Source organism: Daktulosphaira vitifoliae, unplaced genomic scaffold (assembly GCF_025091365.1).
Source record: "Daktulosphaira vitifoliae isolate Bord-2020 unplaced genomic scaffold, ASM2509136v1 Scaffold_5, whole genome shotgun sequence".
NCBI classification, from domain to species: Eukaryota; Metazoa; Arthropoda; class Insecta; order Hemiptera; family Phylloxeridae; genus Daktulosphaira; species Daktulosphaira vitifoliae.
Genome location: NW_026099576.1, coordinates 17,637,015 through 17,660,085, shown reverse-complemented (window position 1 = coordinate 17,660,085; position 23,071 = coordinate 17,637,015). Strand labels below are relative to the sequence as shown.

At 29.1% G+C, this 23,071-nt stretch overlaps 2 protein-coding genes across 2 annotated transcripts in view; one reads left to right on the top strand and one right to left on the bottom strand.

Annotated features, from left to right (window-relative positions):
• LOC126906539 (uncharacterized) overlaps positions 1–23,071 on the top strand; it is a 66,062-nt gene that overhangs the window by 10,826 nt on the left and 32,165 nt on the right. The window lies entirely within an intron of this gene.
• The window catches only part of LOC126906545 (activating transcription factor 7-interacting protein 1-like), a 33,395-nt gene that overhangs the window by 5,281 nt on the left and 5,043 nt on the right, over positions 1–23,071 (bottom strand). The window contains exon 2 of the mRNA XM_050687125.1: positions 19,500–19,658. Coding sequence (XP_050543082.1) covers positions 19,500–19,623 — 124 coding nt within the window. The 5' untranslated portion in view covers positions 19,624–19,658. The remainder of the gene's footprint in view (positions 1–19,499; positions 19,659–23,071) is intronic.

The following is a 23,071-nucleotide window of genomic DNA, read 5'->3' as shown; positions in this document are numbered from 1 at the left end:
AAAAAAAGTGAAAAAAATGACAAAATTTGTCGATTTTTAAATTTGTAATTTTTTTGGATATTTCCCCCATTTGCGGGGAACGAGGGAAAATTTTTAAATTTTTAAGGGTAATGTCTTCAACTAGATACGATTTGTGATCTTTTGACGTATTGTTAAAAGAAATCGGTCCAGTGAGAGCTGAGAAAAAGTAGTGACAGACACAAAAAAAAAAATAAAAAAAAAAATAAACACATCATGGTAAAATTAATACCTTCTCAGCTTCGCATCGAAGCTAAAATTATATTGATTGAATAATTTTGAATCTGAAAATTGCTATTTTCTTAAATTTAATGCCGCTTATGAGAGTTTACAAACCCAAACATTCAGTCAATTTAAAATTTCAATTTTGAAATTATGTTTTAATTATAATATATAACATAAAAAGGGTTCCTCATAAATAAGGGGTTTTTCCTTGAAGGGACGAAAAAGTTAATTTTTTTTGAAAAAGTTGTTATTTTAAATGCCCTCCTGTAGGCAGGTTTAGAGCCAAATTTATAAAAAAAATACCCAAATGATAGGTAAAACATTATGCATCTTTTAANAAATACCCAAATGATAGGTAAAACATTATGCATCTTTTAAAAAAAATTATATCGATTTATTCTATTTTGAAATAATTATATTAGTTTTAAGTAAAAAGAAATAGAAAAAATTTCGAAAATTAATGATTTTTAAATTTGTAATTTTTTTGGAGATTTCCCCATTTAAGGGGAACGAGTGAAATTTTTTCAATTTTTGAGGGTAATGTCTTCGACTAGATACGATTTGTGATCTTTTGACGTATCATTAAAGAAATCGGTCTGGCGAGAGCTGAGAAAAAGTGGTAACATACACAAAAAAAAACACATCATAGTAAAACCAATACTTTCTCAGCTTTACATCAAAGCTAAAATAAAAAATATTTTTAATTAAAGAATCAGAATCTAAATACGTTTTTCAATTTAATGTGTCATTAATTCTTAAAATTTTGATCACTGTATACTTTGCAAAATTTATCCTTTAAATGTGATTAATATATTTTATATAAGAAATCTTTTAAACCCACGTCAGTTAAAGTTAAATGCACATATGACTATAATAATAATAATAATAATAATATTTTTGCAATACTACTTTTATGGGTGTACATTTTACGACACTGTTAATGGATTCTCACAGGTTTTTTATCATTTGAGTATTCAAAATGTTCATAATTTCTTTTGGTGCTAATCAAGTAAAGTTTTAATTTTACGTTAAATAATGACTTTTTATTCTTTATTCAAATGTTTATTATTAATGAATTAAATTTGTGACATTTTTAAAATCATTTAGTTTCACATAATTATTATTTTATACGCGTTATATTAAAAAAAAAAAAAAAATCGAAAAATAATAACAATAAATAATCATAAGAAATATTTTAATCATAGTGCGGTAAAAACCTAAATAACTATTTGAATATAATAATAATAATAAGTAAAAATCTATTATACTGAATGATAATTATATGTATCTTGGTAAATAAAAAAAAACGGTAGCACAGTGGGGTCAAGGCACAGTGTGGACGAGGCATAGATGGGACAAGTATAGATGATATCTGAAAAAAAAAAAAACACATCATAGTAAAATTAATACCTTCTCAGCTTCGCATCGAAGCTAAAAATTAATGTAAGGGTATGAGAAGGTTGAATATTAGGGTGGCTCTTATTTTATAAACTTTTATTGATTAATCTCTTTACCTTCCAATTTTTTTCGTTATTATACGAGTCATTTGGGTAAAATTTAGTTTTGATAAGTTACACTCTTCAAGTGGCGAATCGGAGTTAAAAATTCTCTCAAAAAAGGTAATTTTTCAGATTTTGATAATTATTTCTAAAAGTAACACACTTAGCGTAAAAATGTATAAAATATAAATTATAGATTTTTTTCAAAAAAAGCATTAACAAAATTTTCATAAAATTCACTTTTTGAACATAAATTATTCTTAATATTTGAAATAATCACTTAACAACAAAATATTTTAAATAAAAATATTGTAGAATTTAATTTTCTAAAATATTAGACTTATATAATATTATAGTCAGATTAAAGGTTTTGCTGTTTTAATAATATTAATAATCTAAATACGATTAAATAAAACTGTTTATTTAGTGTACTATGATTATAATTAGGGTACATCCTCCAATTGTTTTGTACGGTCTGCAAAAAATAAATAATAATTATCATATATTTTAGTCAATAAACTTTTGAAAAATTATAAATATTTTCATTTTTAGTTGTATTTTTTGTTCTTCATCTTTTGTTAATATGCTGTTGTAGTCCTCCATTAGTTGTACATAACGCTAAGCCGTATTGCAACTACTACTATTTCTGCAATTATTTTTTTACCTTTTTAGAAGTCTTCGTTTTCTTCACAAAATGTTGGTCTATTTTTAAGAAATCTGTTTATATGTTAAATCGTCTAAAAAGTTGTATAGATTTATCTGTAATTAAATCGACTGGTAAATCTTTCGGTAAAAAATGTGACAATTCATTGATTTTTAAATAAATTTTTTTTTTTGTATCATCTATTTCTTTGAATGATATACAGAAAAATATATTTTTTTAATGATACGTTTTAGTAATATACCAAAATAAATATAAAATTGTCTTGGCTAGAGCCGGATTCCCACGACTGGTGTACTTGCCAAATATTTGTGACTTGTGTACACTTGTCAAGCCGTCGAAACACTATACTTGTACAATTATTGGTCAATTGTCAGTTTCCCGCAGATTGTCGGTAAATGTAACACAAGTCAAAGGAATTAATGGCTTGACAAGTTTACACTTGTAGTTCACTAGTGCACACTTCTGTACTTGTCAAGTATTTGGCCAATATTTGATATTAGGGTGGCTATCGATAACATAATTTTTTCTTCCCCACCCACCTATATTTGTACAGTATAGCGGTGGTTTATATTGGCCTAATTAGTTTATTTAATTTATTAGATAAGTAAAACTATTTTTTGGTATAATTGTAAATATAATTTAATAGTTAAGGTTAATTACATAATGTATTAATTATATAACTTATTAATTTATAAATATTAAGTATAAAGTAAATATTATTGGATAGTTTAATATTTTACTAAAATGTTTATATTTGTAAAATTCTGTTTCACTTTTACAAGTAAAAAATTATATACGGTGCTTAGCTGAAACACCATTAGTTTTACTCTGTCGTATTTTTTTCTCTAATTTTTAGGGAATCTAACTAATTAATTATTCATATTATAGTTAATAATAATTAAAATTTTAAAAATTATACATGAAAAAAAAATTTACTTTGGTAGGAAGTATTAATAAACTATTTGGCTACTTAAAATCGATTAATAAATGTAATTTACAAGTTTTTAACGTAAAATTAATAAAAAAAACTTACCTTTGTCTGCCTTTATATAACCATGTCATCCACTATCTTCTTTTTTTTTTGTACTTTTTTTTTCAATTAATTGTTTGTACTTTAAGTACTCTCCACACATAATAATGTATGAAGTATAAATAGCCATTTTATCATTATCACTATCCATTTTAATTAACTTAAGGTTAATTAGATCAATAAAAACTAAAAATTATGGTTAATGTTCAAAAGTTATGTGTGTAGCCGGTCAAGTTCCACGTAGCTTGAAATCGCATTACCCCTCTCATTGTAATGACAACAATCGTGTCAGGCACTACCGTCACCTTGCTCGCATTACGTTTGTGTCCGCGGTTGACGTTGTATCGAACCGCTAACTTCTTTGACTCGTAGCCAGTGAGCTGGCGTGGTTTTTGTTGGGTTTGTGTCGGCCTGTATAAGCAAGGCCCCAACGTGCGGTTATTGGAGACTCAATCCATATTTGGAGTTGGTATTCTCCGTGTACTCACACCGGTGGTGTTTCCTTTTCTGTGGTTCGTCGAGTTAGTGCGTCATGTCACTATAAAGCTAATTATGGCGCTCAGAATGGTTGGCGTCGGCCAAGAGGTATTTGTTGTGGAAATCTCAAGCATTGCAATATCACGCAACTGAAGAAGTGTCAAGTGGCTGGGTGATGTTATTAACTTTATTTTATTACTTAATGTTCGTATTATATGTAATTATTTGATTTGTATATGATTAAAAGAATCGTGTCATTAGTAAAAAATAGAATAAATTGTTTTTAGCATATTATTCAAGTGTCAAGTAAAACATCCGACCCGGTCAATTATGTTGTGATAGTTAAGTTATAGTATAAATATAAAGTCTTGAAATATTACTCTGGGAATTATAAGTTTCATTTCATTATATTTTTACAGATAAAGAATTATTTTAACTTAAAAAATATTAAACTAAAAAGTATCAAAACTAGCAATACTAAAAAATGTATTTTAAGTCACTCACTGAAACATCCAAACACTGCAAAAAAGCAAATGATACATGACTTAATATTTTTCAGGTCCCACCCCAAATACAAATATATGGCATTTGATCCAGTCGTAGGAACAATATACTTGGCTTTTATTTATTACTTATACAAGAGTACAAGTACTGGTATACTTGTCAAGTATACCAGTCATGGGAACGCTCCAATTGTTAATAATTGGATGATTTGGCAAGTATACAATTATTGGTATACTTGTCAAATACACCAGTCGTGGGAATCCGGCTTAAGATGTATAATTAATAAATATATACCGTATGATTATATATAATCATTCTATAAAAAATTTTACAAATGAATTTACGATTATAATTTCAAGTAAAATCTATAAAATTTTAATAAAAGACAATTGACTATTTTTTTTATCGTTACTAAAAATTGAGAAAAATGTATAGGATTAATATTTATAAAGAATTGTTTAGTTAAAATATCAAGTGTAGTAGTAAACTCTACAAAATCTTATTTAGTAATAATACGTTTGTGCTGTATACAAAATGGTTTATTAAAACAACTAAAATTTTAATTAACAATACAATTTTACAGCACTAAGAAAAAACAAAATTTTAACAATCTAGTTTTGTCGAAATATCCATCCTTATCTTAAGAGAAATCAAATAGTGTCTTGATTTTATTAAATTATTTGTAATAAACACATTTAATTTAAGCTTTTCTTCCAAATATAATTTACCGCAACTTTGGTGCAACATTAAAACAGCACCCCAAAGTGTTTAACTTTGTTTTATTTAATTTTTTTTTGGTGGTAAGACAGGACATTTCGAAACGTCGGGGCTCTATAATTTACACACTTATATAAAATTCATATGCAACACCTCAAGACGCCGGCCCAAACCAACGCCTCGGGTCATCCTGAACCAGGCGACGTGGCTGCCACTATCACAGGTCTTTTGCTAATTCTTTGAGATTCATAACTGATTCATCGAACGCCTTCATAAGATATCACACCTTCGGTTCCTTACCATCAGGTTTATCATGAACCCAACACGGAACGTGAACTTCAGTGGGACTCCAAACAGTCTCTATCCAGCGCCCACGACTCGCACCGAAAGAGCGTATACAACACATTAGGCGTTTGTCGGTGACGAACGCAAGATACGTCATGGAATCTTTCAGAAAGATCTGCTGATCATAGTGATCAGTATGATGTAAACTTGTACCGGCCGATGAACAAAATCACTTCAGTCTTGTCAGCAACCAGACTAAAGTTATCGCCCTTCTGATTAAAATTTATTTTAAGAGCTTTAATAAAGACAACGAATAGCTGTGTCAATTTAGTGAATCCCTTTCATGGATTTTAAATGCTAGAAAATTATTGATAACTTATGTGTCAATGGATAATAGGATTTTTAAGAAATATCGAGTTTATCGGAGTTTGTGAAGTGTAGTTATTAGTTTTTTTAGGAGTTTACACGCATACAAGTGTTTTTATCAATTTTAATTTTTTTAAAATTGAAATCTAATTTTAAAAAGTCTTATAAATATTCTTATTTATCAAAATACGCTGCAATGTTTAGTATCAAAAAGTCAACTTTCGATTTTTTATTGCTGTTTGTTGTTCATTTTCGCAAATTACAACGTGTTCATTTGTGCAATTTTTTCAATAACACATCAAGTTTTATAATCTTTTGGTAGTTGGAATTAAATATTTATAATCTTTGGTTATAAAATTTAAGCAAGACAATGTAATAATTTGGTTATAGCCATTTTTTAAAGATTTTACTGTTTTTCATATTATTTTCCGACATTTTATTAAATTTAAATTTATTCAATTGTATATAACAACAATATCATAATTGAAATCCAACATATTTTACTTAAAATAAACACAAAATTAATATTTTTAATTTAAAAGATTCTTGTCAAAAATGTATTATTGGTAACGGTGTACGAGAAGACAATAAATAAATAAAAAAATATTAAAATTAGTATTTTCTATTGTTATAACTATATTGTAAAATAATGTGTGCCCTTATCCATAAGCATGGACGGGATTACCAACACGTATGTTTAACAACACCCAAAATCAGTGGTGTAGTCCTAAAAATGTTTATGGGTATACGCCTATATAATGAATAAAGAATAACGTGAGGGGCTCTGCTCCCCACACCCCCCATTGCACTTTATATTTTCTACATACAATATTTCACATTATCAACAGTGATATAGTCGTAATTTGATCAATAGATAAGTTAAAAACCTAAATGAGGAAACGTGGGTAATTTCACCCCTACACTACTTTTCAAAGGCCTTAACTATAACATAGTTTTGGGGGACGGAATACAAATATTATGATGTTTTAACTGTATATGTATTTTCTAATTATTACATAATGCAACTAAAACTCCTAACCCTCCCAGTTGCTCCTTCCAACTTCCAAACTATTACTCGAATATTTTTACTGACACTTCTAAGTTCTTACATAAATTAAATTTCATAGTCATACAATCGATNAAAAACTCTTTCAGCCAATTCGTCTTTGACAATGCTGATTTTAACTCATGTACTATCGATGGTTTAAATACTATTCATATAATGGGTGGTATATGCTGTTCTACACCAGCAACATCAGTTATTCCTAATGAACCTATACTCCTAGTTAAAAAACTTCCATCTTCAAATGAAATAAGCAAGTATGGTCAAGTACCCATTTTTTATTATGAAAAACAAGTTGAAAGTGGATTAAAAAATGTTGAAATTCAAGATCTCAACCAATTGGTTACATTTTTAAAAACTACAAAATACCTACAACCTATTGATGTTTTATGGGCCTGTGGAAAATATATAAAAATTAAAAATTTGAGTGGTTGGAATGGCTATATGGAAAATGTGAGTCAAATTTTGCCTATAGACTATTCACTTTCACAAATAACTTTTTTACCATTTGTAAATTTACCAGCTCATAGTTATGATGCAATTTCAACAGTACTCCATTTTGCAGTAAAAAAATCAAATGAAATCAATCAAAAAACTACATTTGTTACTTTTGATTTACCATTGTATATTAAAGCAAAAGATATAGTTCATACTTATCGTAAAGAACTTTCAAACGTCATTGTTCGACTCGGGGGCTTTCATTTACTGATGTCTTTTATGGGCTGCATTGGGTATCTAATGTCAAATAGTGGACTTCAGGAAATGTTAAATACTATATATGCACCAAATTCTGTAGAAAAACTACTATCTGGTCATGCCTATTCGAGATCTATCCGAGCGCATTCATTAACGCATTTAGCTTTGTCAAAACTTATTTTTGAAAGAATTGATCTAACTGAAGATGAGCGAGTTAAAGTTCAAGAGTACTTTAATAATTACTTTGTGGATCCCACAAGTATGGAAAAAACAAATGAAGACATAACTTTTATTTCTATAACTAATAAATTTATAACCGAAGTTAGTTTAATTAAAAATCTAAGTCCAACAGCTGCGTTATGGATACAATATTTTGAAATGGTTACATTAATGAAAAAGTTTATTCAAGCCGAAAGATTAGGTGACTGGTGTCTACATTTAACTTGTTGTAGAGACATGCTTCCTTATTTTCAAGCATGCGGTCACATTCCATACGCTAAGGCTACTTATATGTATTTACAAGATATGCTTACATTAGAGAATAAAATGAATACTGCAGAATATTCAAAGTTTGTAAATAAAAGTTACTTTACTATTCGTCGCGTAGATAAAACTTGGTCTGGTATATGGACAGATATGACGATTGAACAAACTCTTATGCGGACAATGAAAACAGCTGGTGGTCTAACACATGGTAGAGGTATGACGAATAGCGTAATAAATAAATGGATTTTGAGTATGCCTGTTTTAAATAATATTTGTGCTAACATTGAAAATTTTGTAAATCTTTCTTCCAGTACAAGCGAACAGCACATCGAACTACGTGAGTCTAGGATATCTCGTGATGATAGTGATGTTGAAAAAATTGTCAAATGGTTTTCATTAAATTATCCATTCCCAAACAACAATTATATTATGTCAATTGCCACCGGAATTTCTGGTAATGATAAAGTAAATTGTCATAAAGCATATGAAATTGGTCTTGTTTTAGTAAATTCAATGGTGGGTAATAACTTTCATGATATAAAACTTAAAAGGTCAAATAAAGTTATAACTCTAGCTTCAATAACTTCTGGTATTAAAATTAATAATGAAATAATTAAAGTAAACCCATTACTACTATTTCAACGAATCGCTATTTTAAAAAAAAGTGATGAAGAACTTTTGTCATATCTTCAATTTGAACTCGCACCTTTCCCTTTGGCATTATTTGATGAAAACGGTCTTAGAAAAACAAAAAAATCTGCCTTATATGATATTTTACAGCACATACCTTTAGAAAGTTTATATATTACTAGTGCAAAGTATGTAATTGATGGAGAATTTCTCCTCCATAAAGTTATTTGGCAAATGTATCAAACATTTGAATTAATTTGTGAATCTTATGTTACTTATTTAAAAAAACACTTTGGTACTGATGTAATTGTTGTGTTTGATAGTTATCAGAATAATGTAAAAAGTATAAAAAGTTCAAAGCGACAACGTCGAAGGTTAAATAAAAAATGTGCTGATGTATTTTTTGAAAGCCATATGGTTGTTNGAATCTAACTAATTAATTATTCATATTATAGTTAATAATAATTAAAATTTTAAAAATTATACATGAAAAAAAAATTTACTTTGGTAGGAAGTATTAATAAACTATTTGGCTACTTAAAATCGATTAATAAATGTAATTTACAAGTTTTTAACGTAAAATTAATAAAAAAAACTTACCTTTGTCTGCCTTTATATAACCATGTCATCCACTATCTTCTTTTTTTTTTGTACTTTTTTTTTCAATTAATTGTTTGTACTTTAAGTACTCTCCACACATAATAATGTATGAAGTATAAATAGCCATTTTATCATTATCACTATCCATTTTAATTAACTTAAGGTTAATTAGATCAATAAAAACTAAAAATTATGGTTAATGTTCAAAAGTTATGTGTGTAGCCGGTCAAGTTCCACGTAGCTTGAAATCGCATTACCCCTCTCATTGTAATGACAACAATCGTGTCAGGCACTACCGTCACCTTGCTCGCATTACGTTTGTGTCCGCGGTTGACGTTGTATCGAACCGCTAACTTCTTTGACTCGTAGCCAGTGAGCTGGCGTGGTTTTTGTTGGGTTTGTGTCGGCCTGTATAAGCAAGGCCCCAACGTGCGGTTATTGGAGACTCAATCCATATTTGGAGTTGGTATTCTCCGTGTACTCACACCGGTGGTGTTTCCTTTTCTGTGGTTCGTCGAGTTAGTGCGTCATGTCACTATAAAGCTAATTATGGCGCTCAGAATGGTTGGCGTCGGCCAAGAGGTATTTGTTGTGGAAATCTCAAGCATTGCAATATCACGCAACTGAAGAAGTGTCAAGTGGCTGGGTGATGTTATTAACTTTATTTTATTACTTAATGTTCGTATTATATGTAATTATTTGATTTGTATATGATTAAAAGAATCGTGTCATTAGTAAAAAATAGAATAAATTGTTTTTAGCATATTATTCAAGTGTCAAGTAAAACATCCGACCCGGTCAATTATGTTGTGATAGTTAAGTTATAGTATAAATATAAAGTCTTGAAATATTACTCTGGGAATTATAAGTTTCATTTCATTATATATTTACAGATAAAGAATTATTTTAACTTAAAAAATATTAAACTAAAAAGTATCAAAACTAGCAATACTAAAAAATGTATTTTAAGTCACTCACTGAAACATCCAAACACTGCAAAAAAGCAAATGATACATGACTTAATATTTTTCAGGTCCCACCCCAAATACAAATATATGGCATTTGATCCAGTCGTAGGAACAATATACTTGGCTTTTATTTATTACTTATACAAGAGTACAAGTACTGGTATACTTGTCAAGTATACCAGTCATGGGAACGCTCCAATTGTTAATAATTGGATGATTTGGCAAGTATACAATTATTGGTATACTTGTCAAATACACCAGTCGTGGGAATCCGGCTTAAGATGTATAATTAATAAATATATACCGTATGATTATATATAATCATTCTATAAAAAATTTTACAAATGAATTTACGATTATAATTTCAAGTAAAATCTATAAAATTTTAATAAAAGACAATTGACTATTTTTTTTATCGTTACTAAAAATTGAGAAAAATGTATAGGATTAATATTTATAAAGAATTGTTTAGTTAAAATATCAAGTGTAGTAGTAAACTCTACAAAATCTTATTTAGTAATAATACGTTTGTGCTGTATACAAAATGGTTTATTAAAACAACTAAAATTTTAATTAACAATACAATTTTACAGCACTAAGAAAAAACAAAATTTTAACAATCTAGTTTTGTCGAAATATCCATCCTTATCTTAAGAGAAATCAAATAGTGTCTTGATTTTATTAAATTATTTGTAATAAACACATTTAATTTAAGCTTTTCTTCCAAATATAATTTACCGCAACTTTGGTGCAACATTAAAACAGCACCCCAAAGTGTTTAACTTTGTTTTATTTAATTTTTTTTTGGTGGTAAGACAGGACATTTCGAAACGTCGGGGCTCTATAATTTACACACTTATATAAAATTCATATGCAACACCTCAAGACGCCGGCCCAAACCAACGCCTCGGGTCATCCTGAACCAGGCGACGTGGCTGCCACTATCACAGGTCTTTTGCTAATTCTTTGAGATTCATAACTGATTCATCGAACGCCTTCATAAGATATCACACCTTCGGTTCCTTACCATCAGGTTTATCATGAACCCAACACGGAACGTGAACTTCAGTGGGACTCCAAACAGTCTCTATCCAGCGCCCACGACTCGCACCGAAAGAGCGTATACAACACATTAGGCGTTTGTCGGTGACGAACGCAAGATACGTCATGGAATCTTTCAGAAAGATCTGCTGATCATAGTGATCAGTATGATGTAAACTTGTACCGGCCGATGAACAAAATCACTTCAGTCTTGTCAGCAACCAGACTAAAGTTATCGCCCTTCTGATTAAAATTTATTTTAAGAGCTTTAATAAAGACAACGAATAGCTGTGTCAATTTAGTGAATCCCTTTCATGGATTTTAAATGCTAGAAAATTATTGATAACTTATGTGTCAATGGATAATAGGATTTTTAAGAAATATCGAGTTTATCGGAGTTTGTGAAGTGTAGTTATTAGTTTTTTTAGGAGTTTACACGCATACAAGTGTTTTTATCAATTTTAATTTTTTAAAATTGAAATCTAATTTTAAAAAGTCTTATAAATATTCTTATTTATCAAAATACGCTGCAATGTTTAGTATCAAAAAGTCAACTTTCGATTTTTTATTGCTGTTTGTTGTTCATTTTCGCAAATTACAACGTGTTCATTTGTGCAATTTTTTCAATAACACATCAAGTTTTATAATCTTTTGGTAGTTGGAATTAAATATTTATAATCTTTGGTTATAAAATTTAAGCAAGACAATGTAATAATTTGGTTATAGCCATTTTTTTAAGATTTTACTGTTTTTCATATTATTTTCCGACATTTTATTAAATTTAAATTTATTCAATTGTATATAACAACAATATCATAATTGAAATCCAACATATTTTACTTAAAATAAACACAAAATTAATATTTTTAATTTAAAAGATTCTTGTCAAAAATGTATTATTGGTAACGGTGTACGAGAAGACAATAAATAAATAAAAAAATATTAAAATTAGTATTTTCTATTGTTATAACTATATTGTAAAATAATGTGTGCCCTTATCCATAAGCATGGACGGGATTACCAACACGTATGTTTAACAACACCAAAAATCAGTGGTGTAGTCCTAAAAATGTTTATGGGTATACGCCTATATAATGAATAAAGAATAACGTGAGGGGCTCTGCTCCCCACACCCCCCATTGCACTTTATATTTTCTACATACAATATTTCACATTATCAACAGTGATATAGTCGTAATTTGATCAATAGATAAGTTAAAAACCTAAATGAGGAAACGTGGGTAATTTCACCCCTACACTACTTTTCAAAGGCCTTAACTATAACATAGTTTTGGGGGACGGAATACAAATATTATGATGTTTTAACTGTATATGTATTTTCTAATTATTACATAATGCAACTAAAACTCCTAACCCTCCCAGTTGCTCCTTCCAACTTCCAAACTATTACTCGAATATTTTTACTGACACTTCTAAGTTCTTACATAAATTAAATTTCATAGTCATACAATCGATAAATGTATTATTAGATACTGTTATATTTTTTATAAATAAACAATAAACTTTATGCAGTAATAAAATAATCTTACAATCATTGTTTTCAAATCGTTAAAACATAAATGAAATAAACGTGAATAGGTACATGTTAGTACTATCTTAATTCATTATAGGTAATATATTAAATACTAGATTGGTTGGTAAACGGTTTATTACGGAAAAATACAAATTACCAATTTCAACAGCTATAGGTTAACCCAATAACTTTCAGTTTCAACTTAGTATGTGCTATATCGTTAATTTCTGGTCGATGTTTTAAATTTTGTCAAATGTCAATAAAATTGTCGTGAAATGATAAACATTATCCTATTTATTTTATTGATATTTATTTATACACTTTGACAGTGTTTTGTTTTACATTTATATTCTATTTTTAAAATGATAATAGTCTCGAGCCATATTTGTGTATTTATAACTTCAGATATATGTTTATATGTGGTATGACTGTAGAGATTAAACAAACTGATAAGAATTATTCAAAATTTGTGTTTTATGACAAACGTACCTATATTCGATACCCACATATTACTTTTTATTTTATTCTTTAGTCTATACTCTTTAACTATTTTATAAATACGTATATGCACTAATAAGAAAACTAACAGTGGGTATACGCCGTATACCCGCGTATCACTCATGATTTTATAAGTATACGCAATAACAGAAAAACAAAGAAGTGGGTATACGCCGTATACCACGACACCTCTGCCCAAAATTAATTTTTACTAAGAATTGAATATTTAGCCAATCGCCAAACTTTTGATCAAGGCAATAAATAGAAATATTGATAATGAATAAGTTTATCTTTATCTTTTAAAATATAAATCAATATTTAGCTCCTATCAGTATACTTTTTATTACGATTTTCCTTAACTGGGCGCCATTCGCCCATCTCCCTTACAGAATATTATTGTCTATACTTTTTCCTATTAAGCACTTTTTAAATTGAAGATTAAATTTATCAATTGTGCTGATGAAATGGTTATGTTTTATATAATTCAATAAATAATTAGAGCAACTATGTTTACTACACAAATACAATTTAAACGTATACTGAAATATTGTCAATATTGGAGAATATTTGTTATTTATCACAGGTGTCAGTGGTAGTAAATTTATTATTCTTTACTATATAAAATTAAAATAAATTTCATTATAAACTATTTAAATTAAATTATTCATAGAATAATTTTGATTCTGACAGAAAATAATGACAAGTGTGCAAAAATAATAATTTTAGTAAGAAATAAATAGAAAATAGAAAAAAATGACAGAATATTTTCGAGCACATATTTGCTTAAACATATATATATTTCATCTTATTTTTGATCACTTACGTCATTTTATGATTGAATATAATTAAATAAATATAGTTTAAAAAAACTAAAAAACACGCTTTTAAAGCACATTGAACTAAAAAGTTAAAAATAATTTTTATAATAAGCTTAAAANAAGTGTACGAATCAACACAATTTTTTTATGAGAAATAATATTTTTTAATAATCCCTTTTTCATTCGACATACTTTATCTTAATCAGGGTATTAATAAGAAACTAGCAGATAATGTAGCTTTTGTAATTATCCACCAATTTCTTAGAATTAAACACTATCTACTGATTTGCATCGAAGCGTTTCTTATGATAGTGATTTTAATCACTGTCAGATTAAATCTATACTGGACCCAACTATGCAACATCCCCACTATGCCGCGACCCCACTGTGCTAGGTTTTTTACTTTTTAGTTACATGTTATGATAGTAACTACTATCAATATTATGGTTGTAACGGGTTAAGGGGAATCAGGGTTCGATTCCGCAGAGGGAGTCTGAAAAACGGCTACCACATCCAAGGAAAGCAGCAGGCGCGCAACGTGGAGGTAGTGACGAAAAATGACAATACGGCAATCATTCACCGTAATCGGAATAAATACACTATATATCCCTTAATGAGAATAAAGCGTATTAATATATAAGTTTTAATAGTAATTAATAAATATATATATATATATATACGTGTAGAGCGACTTAAGTACGTAAACGTAACATTCACGAGGTATATACGGCGGCAGCAGCGTCGGCTGTAGGGATATATAAATGAATATTAACATATACGTACATATAAATATTAATATATATATATATATATATATTAATATTAGCGGCGATGGTAAGAATATATAATCTTTGCATAATATCTCGGCACTTTCGCTAGCGTCGACGACGCGATGTCCGGCGTGATCCTCAGGCGTCAAAAGGTTAGCCGCGTAGATGACAACGGTACGCGAGTGCGGATCGGTTTGTTGACGTTGTCACTTTGATAATGGGAAGAAGACTACGGTATCATTAGCGGCGGGACGTCGTCGGCCGTGCGGCACTTGCTGATCTTGGTGTTGGTCAGCCTAATACTCATAAAATAGGGCGATGGCTGATAAAGGTGTCACGAGTCGTGGGGCATCGTGTATAACGAAACGACGCGGGGCTGTGTCAATCACAATAAAAATTTGTTATATATATATATATAATTGATGACACGCACGCGTATACGGGTACGAAAACCAAAAATAAAATTATACAGGAAAAAAATTATACAGAAAATAGTGATTGCGCCAACCGGTGAGCGGGGTGGGGTGAATGCGTACGACGGTCTAGTCTCAAGGTCATACACGACGGGATACGCAACATAATAACACGTGCCGTGTGGAGTTACAAACTTACAACATACAACAAACAAACATACATGTGAAACTAATATAAGCGTGTTAAAAACAGTGGCGGCTCGTGGCTTGGACGACGGGACGATCCCATCCCCTATTAAAATTAATTACAAGAAGAAAATTAATTGTACATACTTAATTCTACATTTTTATTGAAAATACAAATTTTTAAATAGTAAAATAAATAATACATTTGTCGTGTGCAACATTAGTTGTTTCCATCAATATATGCGCATACACACACGAGTAGTGTTTGGACGACCGACAGTGTCGTCCATACGGCAAAACATTAGTATACTACTCTATTAGGTATTTTATTTTTAGTATTAACTGCTTGTCGTTATCAGTTGCTATAATAGTATAATCACTATTATTATTATTATTTTCGTTTCTATTTATCACTGCGACATTTAAAATAATAATATGTGTATTGTGTTTTATTTTATTATATTTAATTTGACAATTTTTTATACCTATGACTAGCGGTATTATATTTAAAGTAGCATCCCAACACCAGCACCCACGAGCCAACCACTGATGTAAATACTTTCGCCAGCCGACGAAAATATCCTTTCGTCTTCATTGTAATATTATTGTATGCGAAAAATGTAATATAAACGTTGTAATTTAAGTTATTAATGATAGTAGGAGTTCCGCCATAGGAACTCATTTTCATAGGATATTTGCTGTTATATTATGAATATATTGTATAATCGTAAATACTTATTTTATATTTTATACAAATTGTTTTTTTTATTTGAAAAAAAAGTATCTTCGTAAAAATAAATGCATCGTGTTGAGTTTACAATGAACCACCAACCAAATAAGCGTGAGTTTTCGCATCATTTTACACAAAAAGAAGGGTTGTGTTGATAATTTTTTGCTAGTTAGTGAAACATAGAAACATTTGAAGTTTTACTCATAACATAGCAAGTGTTTACCACTATCTAAAATCGCCATCAACCACACTCGAAGCGTATACAATAATAACATTTTTACGTTTTTTCTTTTATTTTTGTGTTCATTGAAAGATTATCAGTAACATATTAAAAACTTGCTTTCTAACTTAGTTATATAATTTTTTAGATTTCAATTGCTTTGATTTCATTTTACTGCGGAGATATCTTTAATATGACCATTAAAAAATAATCTACAATCTGAGCATCTGCTTTTTATAGAAATATAAACTAATCCAATACAAGCAGTGGCGTGCGGTAATATTTTATGCTGGGTAAGCGCTAAAATAAAATTTCAAGTTAAAAAAAAAAAAAAAGGTATTTTATTAATAAAAATTACAATCTAAAAGTTATTTATAGATAAAATCCATTCGTCTTTCTTGTTTCAAAAATTAATTTATAACTTTATCATCAAATTCCGGATTATTTTTTTTTTTATGCAGAAGTTCTTAATAATAAAATAATAATAAAAGTATATTAATAACGAAAATAATCCGATATGTATCGTAAAAATATTGGGGTTCCGTTTTTAAAATTACCGATAAGGGTTTGGCAAAGCGCTTTCAACCGCCACGTAAAAACATGTATATCCCTTTCTACCGCAACCGGTCATTCCTATAAATAACGATACGGGCTAGGCAATTCAAAATACGAGCACTTCTGTAAAGAAATTGCCTATACGAAAAAAATTCATTAAATTTCCTATAAAAAAACCTAATAACATTTTTTTTTAATTGAATACTCAAATAAGAATTAATGAATTGTTGTAATTTTAATGTATAAGTCAAATTGTTATTTAACATTATAAATGTTAATCTTTTTATTTCTTCCTTTTTGGCCGGGCATGATCCGCTTACTAGAGCTCTGCATTGTCCGAATTTTCAAGGACCGGACCGAACCGAACAGAAAAACTAAAAAAAAGACCGGACTGAACTGTTATATGAAATTTAAATTGGACCAGACTGGATAGAAATTTTAAATGGACCGAACTGAACCGGACTATAAAATAAAAAAACTCTGTCCAGATTAAATTAAACCAGATACAACAAAAATGTTGTCATAACACTTTTAAATTTCTTCCATACACTACTTTTCCCATCGTGAAGAAACAAAGTATAATCACCAGAAACACTCAATAATTTTCTTTTAACAGTATTTTTAGAGACGGTAAATGCTGGATTTTTTTCTAAATTTATTGTTGATTGAGTTGTATTTTCTAAGAAGGAATAATAGAATTATTTGAAAAGTCATCATCAATAGAGCTCACCGAAGTTGAGTTCAAGAACTCGCGAATTTGTTGAGAATTACTCATGATTCTAAAAAAAAAACAAGACTAAAATGTTTTTTTTTAACTATAGTTATTTTTATTTTGTGTGTAATTGATTTAATGATTTATGATTAATGAATCACCTTGTATAGGCTATAAAGAAAATTCAATAACTCAAAAATATCCTTGAATAAACTAAAATAATTTCAAATTCGTGTTATACAGAATTTAACATATTTAGTTTACACATACAGAATGATTTCTTAACTATGCCTCACGAAATAGCTTTGAAATTATTATTGTTAATAATTTTTTTTTTTTTACATTAACGATTCATTGTTGAGCAATTTAAACGAAAATTTAATTTTGTGTTACCATTTCGAATATCAAATGGCAACCCAAATTTTTTTCATACCATCAAATTTATTTAATATAAAAAAATGTTGTCTTACATATAGGGTAATTAAATCATGACTGATTGTTAATTATTACGATATATTTGAATAAGCTTTCACTTAAAATGTTAAGTAAAAGCCATTACTTTATTTATTTAGCCTGAGTTAAATTTTGGTTCAACAAGTTATTATTAGCATATTATTTTACATCGATAAATATTTTACGAGTAACGTTTAATTTTACAACAAAAAATTAACACCTATCAATTTAAAGCTGTACAAAACAAAATAATTTTCTATCTCTCTTAAAAAGCATATGTGCTTATTTTTATTATACTATTTTTTAAATAATTAAAAATTTATTTTATAAGAAAAAATACTTACAGGCAGTTCGAAAATAACTGACGTCTTTCGTTAATGATAAAGAAATAAAGCCAGATGATTATGTTGGTTGATATTTCCCAACTTTATTTTATTCAACATAATTTACAAATACTCATAAATGTAATATTGTTATTAATACAAGGGTAATTTTTTAAAAACACGGTTTTAAGTCTTAACTGAATTAAAATATTGTATATTATTAAATGGGTAGTAATAGCCTTTCTATGTCTAGATATAATTATAGTCAATAAAAACGATCAGTTTATTCCAAAGTGTACAGAAAAACTATGAAATAATATAATACACTTAACGACTGACAGTGTAAGAAAGCAATACAATATGCATTATGATTTTAAATCATATTTCAGGATCCTGGAAATTCTATCGGCACGTGGGTCATTATTTGAAAGAATTCAGCTTTTATGTGACATTTATTGTATTCATTTTTAGTGAGTGTTATCATCGTTCACTATAATGAAAACAATTTAAACCTATTACGATAAAAACTATGATTTTTTTTTATTAAATCACGCACGAGTTTCTACCAAAATCAATAATACAAATATATTTATAATACTATACTGCTATTAAAAGTAGACTATTATCTCAATTTGAAGATGGACCGAGACCGGATCCTAAAATTCTTTTAAAGACGAGAACTGGACCGATGAACTTTTTAAGGGACCGTAATAAAAAGGACCGATAATTTTTAACTACAGACCAACTAGGACCGGACCAATTTATTATTTGAAGTATAAGACTGAACCGGACCGAACCGTGGTCTTGTCTGGTTCAGTCCGGACCAGTTCAAACCGAACCATGCAGAGCTTTACCGCTTACCTAGCTTGCTCTGACCGCACGCCACTGAATACAAGTTTTGTTTTAAGCCCAAGACAACAAGATTAATTTTTAATAAAATAAAATTATTGAATATATTATTATTAATTGTTGTATAAAACTTGAATTATTTATTTATTTAGTTTAAGGGTATACCTACGTGTATACACACTTATACATTTAGTCACATAGATCACTGACTTGTGCAGGCGAATACTCCCAATTACAGTGACTCTATTTACACTGCACCAGGCATGACCAACCTTTTTAAGTTTGCGGGCCATTTGTCATTTCAGCAAAACTTAGACGGGCCGCATATCTATGAAAATTCACATTTTGAAAAATTTTTAATAATCTAATTTAAATCTACCCATATTATAAACATTATTAAATGTGTTATCTATCTAAAATCTATCTTTATTGTAAACATTATCAAAAACCTACTTAGATTGTAAACATTACCAAATATGGTCATAAACGAGCGGGATTAAAGGTGATAGAAAACATTGACACTATAAATAAATATAAACACAAACAATTGCCTACTATTAATTGATGCGTCCTTTGCACACTTGAGTCAGTTAGTTTCCTGCTTATGATGTTAAAGCGACTATATTCCAGTGAAAGTGATATTTAAGTGCATTGAATTATTGGTAATAAAAATTTTTTCATTATAAATAAAAATTGATCATTATTAACGAATATTTATTATTTAAAAATAATTTTTTTTAGCTCTGTGATAAATACCCTAATAAAAATGTCTGAAACAAAAAAAAAAATACGTAAAATTTCCGAAGAAAATCGTCATTTTCAGGACATTTGGATGTATAAATACTTTTTCATTCAATTCAACGAGAAACCAACTTGTCTTATTTGTCGNTGGATGTATAAATACTTTTTCATTCAATTCAACGAGAAACTAACTTGTCTTATTTGTCATGAATCTGTGGCTGTTTATAAGGAATTTAATATTCAGAGGCATTATGAAACCAAACACAAATCAAAATATGAAAGTATTAAAGATAAGGCTCGCGAATCTAAATTGGAGTTATTAAAAAAAAAATTCGCGGACGAGACAAGCGCTGTCAAAAGTATGTTTTCGCGACAAGTAAAAGGAAAGGACGATATCGTTACAGCAAGTTATAAGATTGCAAATCTTATTGCGAAAGATCAACAAGCGCTTAATAGTGGCGAGTTTATTAAAAAGTGCATCATCGCAGCTATTGAAGAAATCGCTCCTGAGAAATGCTCTGCATTCAAAGAAATAAGTCTATCTCGGCCCACCATTACTCGTCGCATAGAAGACATTGGTAAAAATTTACAAGATCAGTTGCAAACAAAAGCAGAACAGTTTTCTTTTTTTTCCTTGGCTTTGGACGAAAGCACGGACAATCGTGATACAGCGCAATTACTCATTTTTGTGCGGGGAATAGATCGAGAATTTACAATAACTGAAGAGCTTGCATCTTTACAGAGCATGAAAGACCGCACATCTGCAGATGACCTTTTTGAAGAAGTTTTGCAGTGCATAACAAAGTTGAATTTAAATTGGAAAAATCTTTGCGGACTAACAACAGATGGTGCACCAAGCATGATTGGTTCAAAAAATGGATTAGTCACAAAAATTTTGCATCAAATGGCCACTCAAAATTTAGAACAGCCATTGCCTGTTCATTGCATTATTCATCAGCAGGCGTTATGTTGCAAAGTACTCGAAATGGACCACGTCATGAATGTTGTTAGAGACATTGTGAACTTTATTCGTTCCCGTGGCTTGAATCATCGGCAATTCCAAGCATTTTTGGAAGAAGTCGGTAGTGAATTTTCCGATGTTCTTTACCACAACCAGATACGTTGGTTAAGCCGAGCCCAAGTATTATCACGCTTTTTTAATCTTCTTGCTGAGATAGAGATTTTTATGACGGAGAAAGGAAAAATATTCGTTCAACTTTCTGATTCATTGTGGCTTTGGGACTTAGCCTTTTTGACCGACATATCTAGTCACTGCAATGATTTAAATTTAAAACTACAGACACAGGGCAAATTCATATTTGAACTCTTAAATGACGTGTCCGCTTTTGAGCTGAAACTAAATCTATTTAGTAGACAAATTGAAAATAAAAATTTTATACACTTTAATTGCTGTAAAAAAATACAAGAAAAGAATTTTTTAAATTTTTCAACAGTAAAATTTGTAGACTTGTTGGAAAAATTAAAAACGGATTTTCATACACGGTTTAAAAAACTTAAAGAACAAAGTATGTTGTTTCGATTGACTGAAAATCCTTTTCAGATGGATGAAGCTGTAGTTCAGGAAAATTTTCAAATGGAAATAATAGAACTGAAAACTAATACTTTACAGAAGGACTTGTACGAAGAAAATCGAAAGAATTTACCAAACTTTTACAAAAATCTTGACGACGAAAATTTTCCTGAATTAAAAAAACTGGCTCAACGTGTTTTTTCAATGTTTGGATCGACATATCTGTGTGAAAAAACATTTTCAAGGATGAAATGTATAAAAAGCAAAGAAAGATCTCGCCTTATAGATGATCATCTTCATTACTTACTAAGGGCTGCCACTACAAAATTTGAACCTGACATCAAGAAGTTGGCGCTACAAAAACAACCTCAAGTTTCACACTGATTTTAACTTTGTATTTGAATTTTTTTCTGACATATTTGAAATAAAGCATTTATCAAATTTTTCTACTGTTTTATTCAAATTCTAAACTAAACTATGGGCCGCATAGAACAGTGTCGCGGGCCGCACGTTGGTCATGCCTGCACTACACCGTCTAATCGGTATTAAGTGCTTTTAACCGGTTCAGGTATGCACTATAATATTTAGTGCCCCTGTCCTAAACATCGAAAAAACTATTGGGATTAATTTGTTTTTTATAAACAGAAGAGAAAAAACTACTGAATAAATTAACAATATTCTGTCCATTGTCAGCTGTTTGATCGTTAAAAGGCATAGTGTTAGGTAGGTAATCTGGTTGTTGACTCAAGATTTGTAACGTAAGACTACAACTTTTTTTTATTAAGATTNGAAGATTTGTAACGTAAGACTACAACTTTTTTTTATTAAGATTTCAAAGAAGTTTGCATGCTATTTAGGTAACAAGAGTAATCTAATTTATTTAAGGTTTTACATTATGAATGAGTAAAAAAAAATTATAAATAATCATTACTAGAGTTAGACATTTTATAGATGTTGTGATACATTTTTCTTTTGTTTTATTATTTTTATTAAGGACTTGGAAAACTAAGGCGGAAATTTAGATTTGTTAATACTTCTTAAAGATATATAAAACTTTGTAGTAAAATGAAGAAGAAAATTAATTCATTGGTTAGAACAAATATATCGTTAGTAAATTAAAAAAATTATAAAAAACCCAGCACAGTGGGGACGTGACATAGTTGGATCCAGTAGATATGATATCTGACAGTGATTAAAATCACTATCATAAAAAATGGTTCAATGCAATTCTGTAGATAGTGTTTAATTAAAAAAAATTAGTGAATTATTCCAAAAGCTACATGATCTACTATTTTGTTATTAATATCCTGGTTAAGATAAATTATGTCGAATGTAAAAGGGATGTAAATATTATTTCTCATAAAAAAATTGTGTGTAATCTTTTTTTCCATAATAATGTATATTACATAAGATTTAATTTAAGGTATATATAAAAGTGTCAGACTTTCCGAAACACTTTCAAAAGTTAA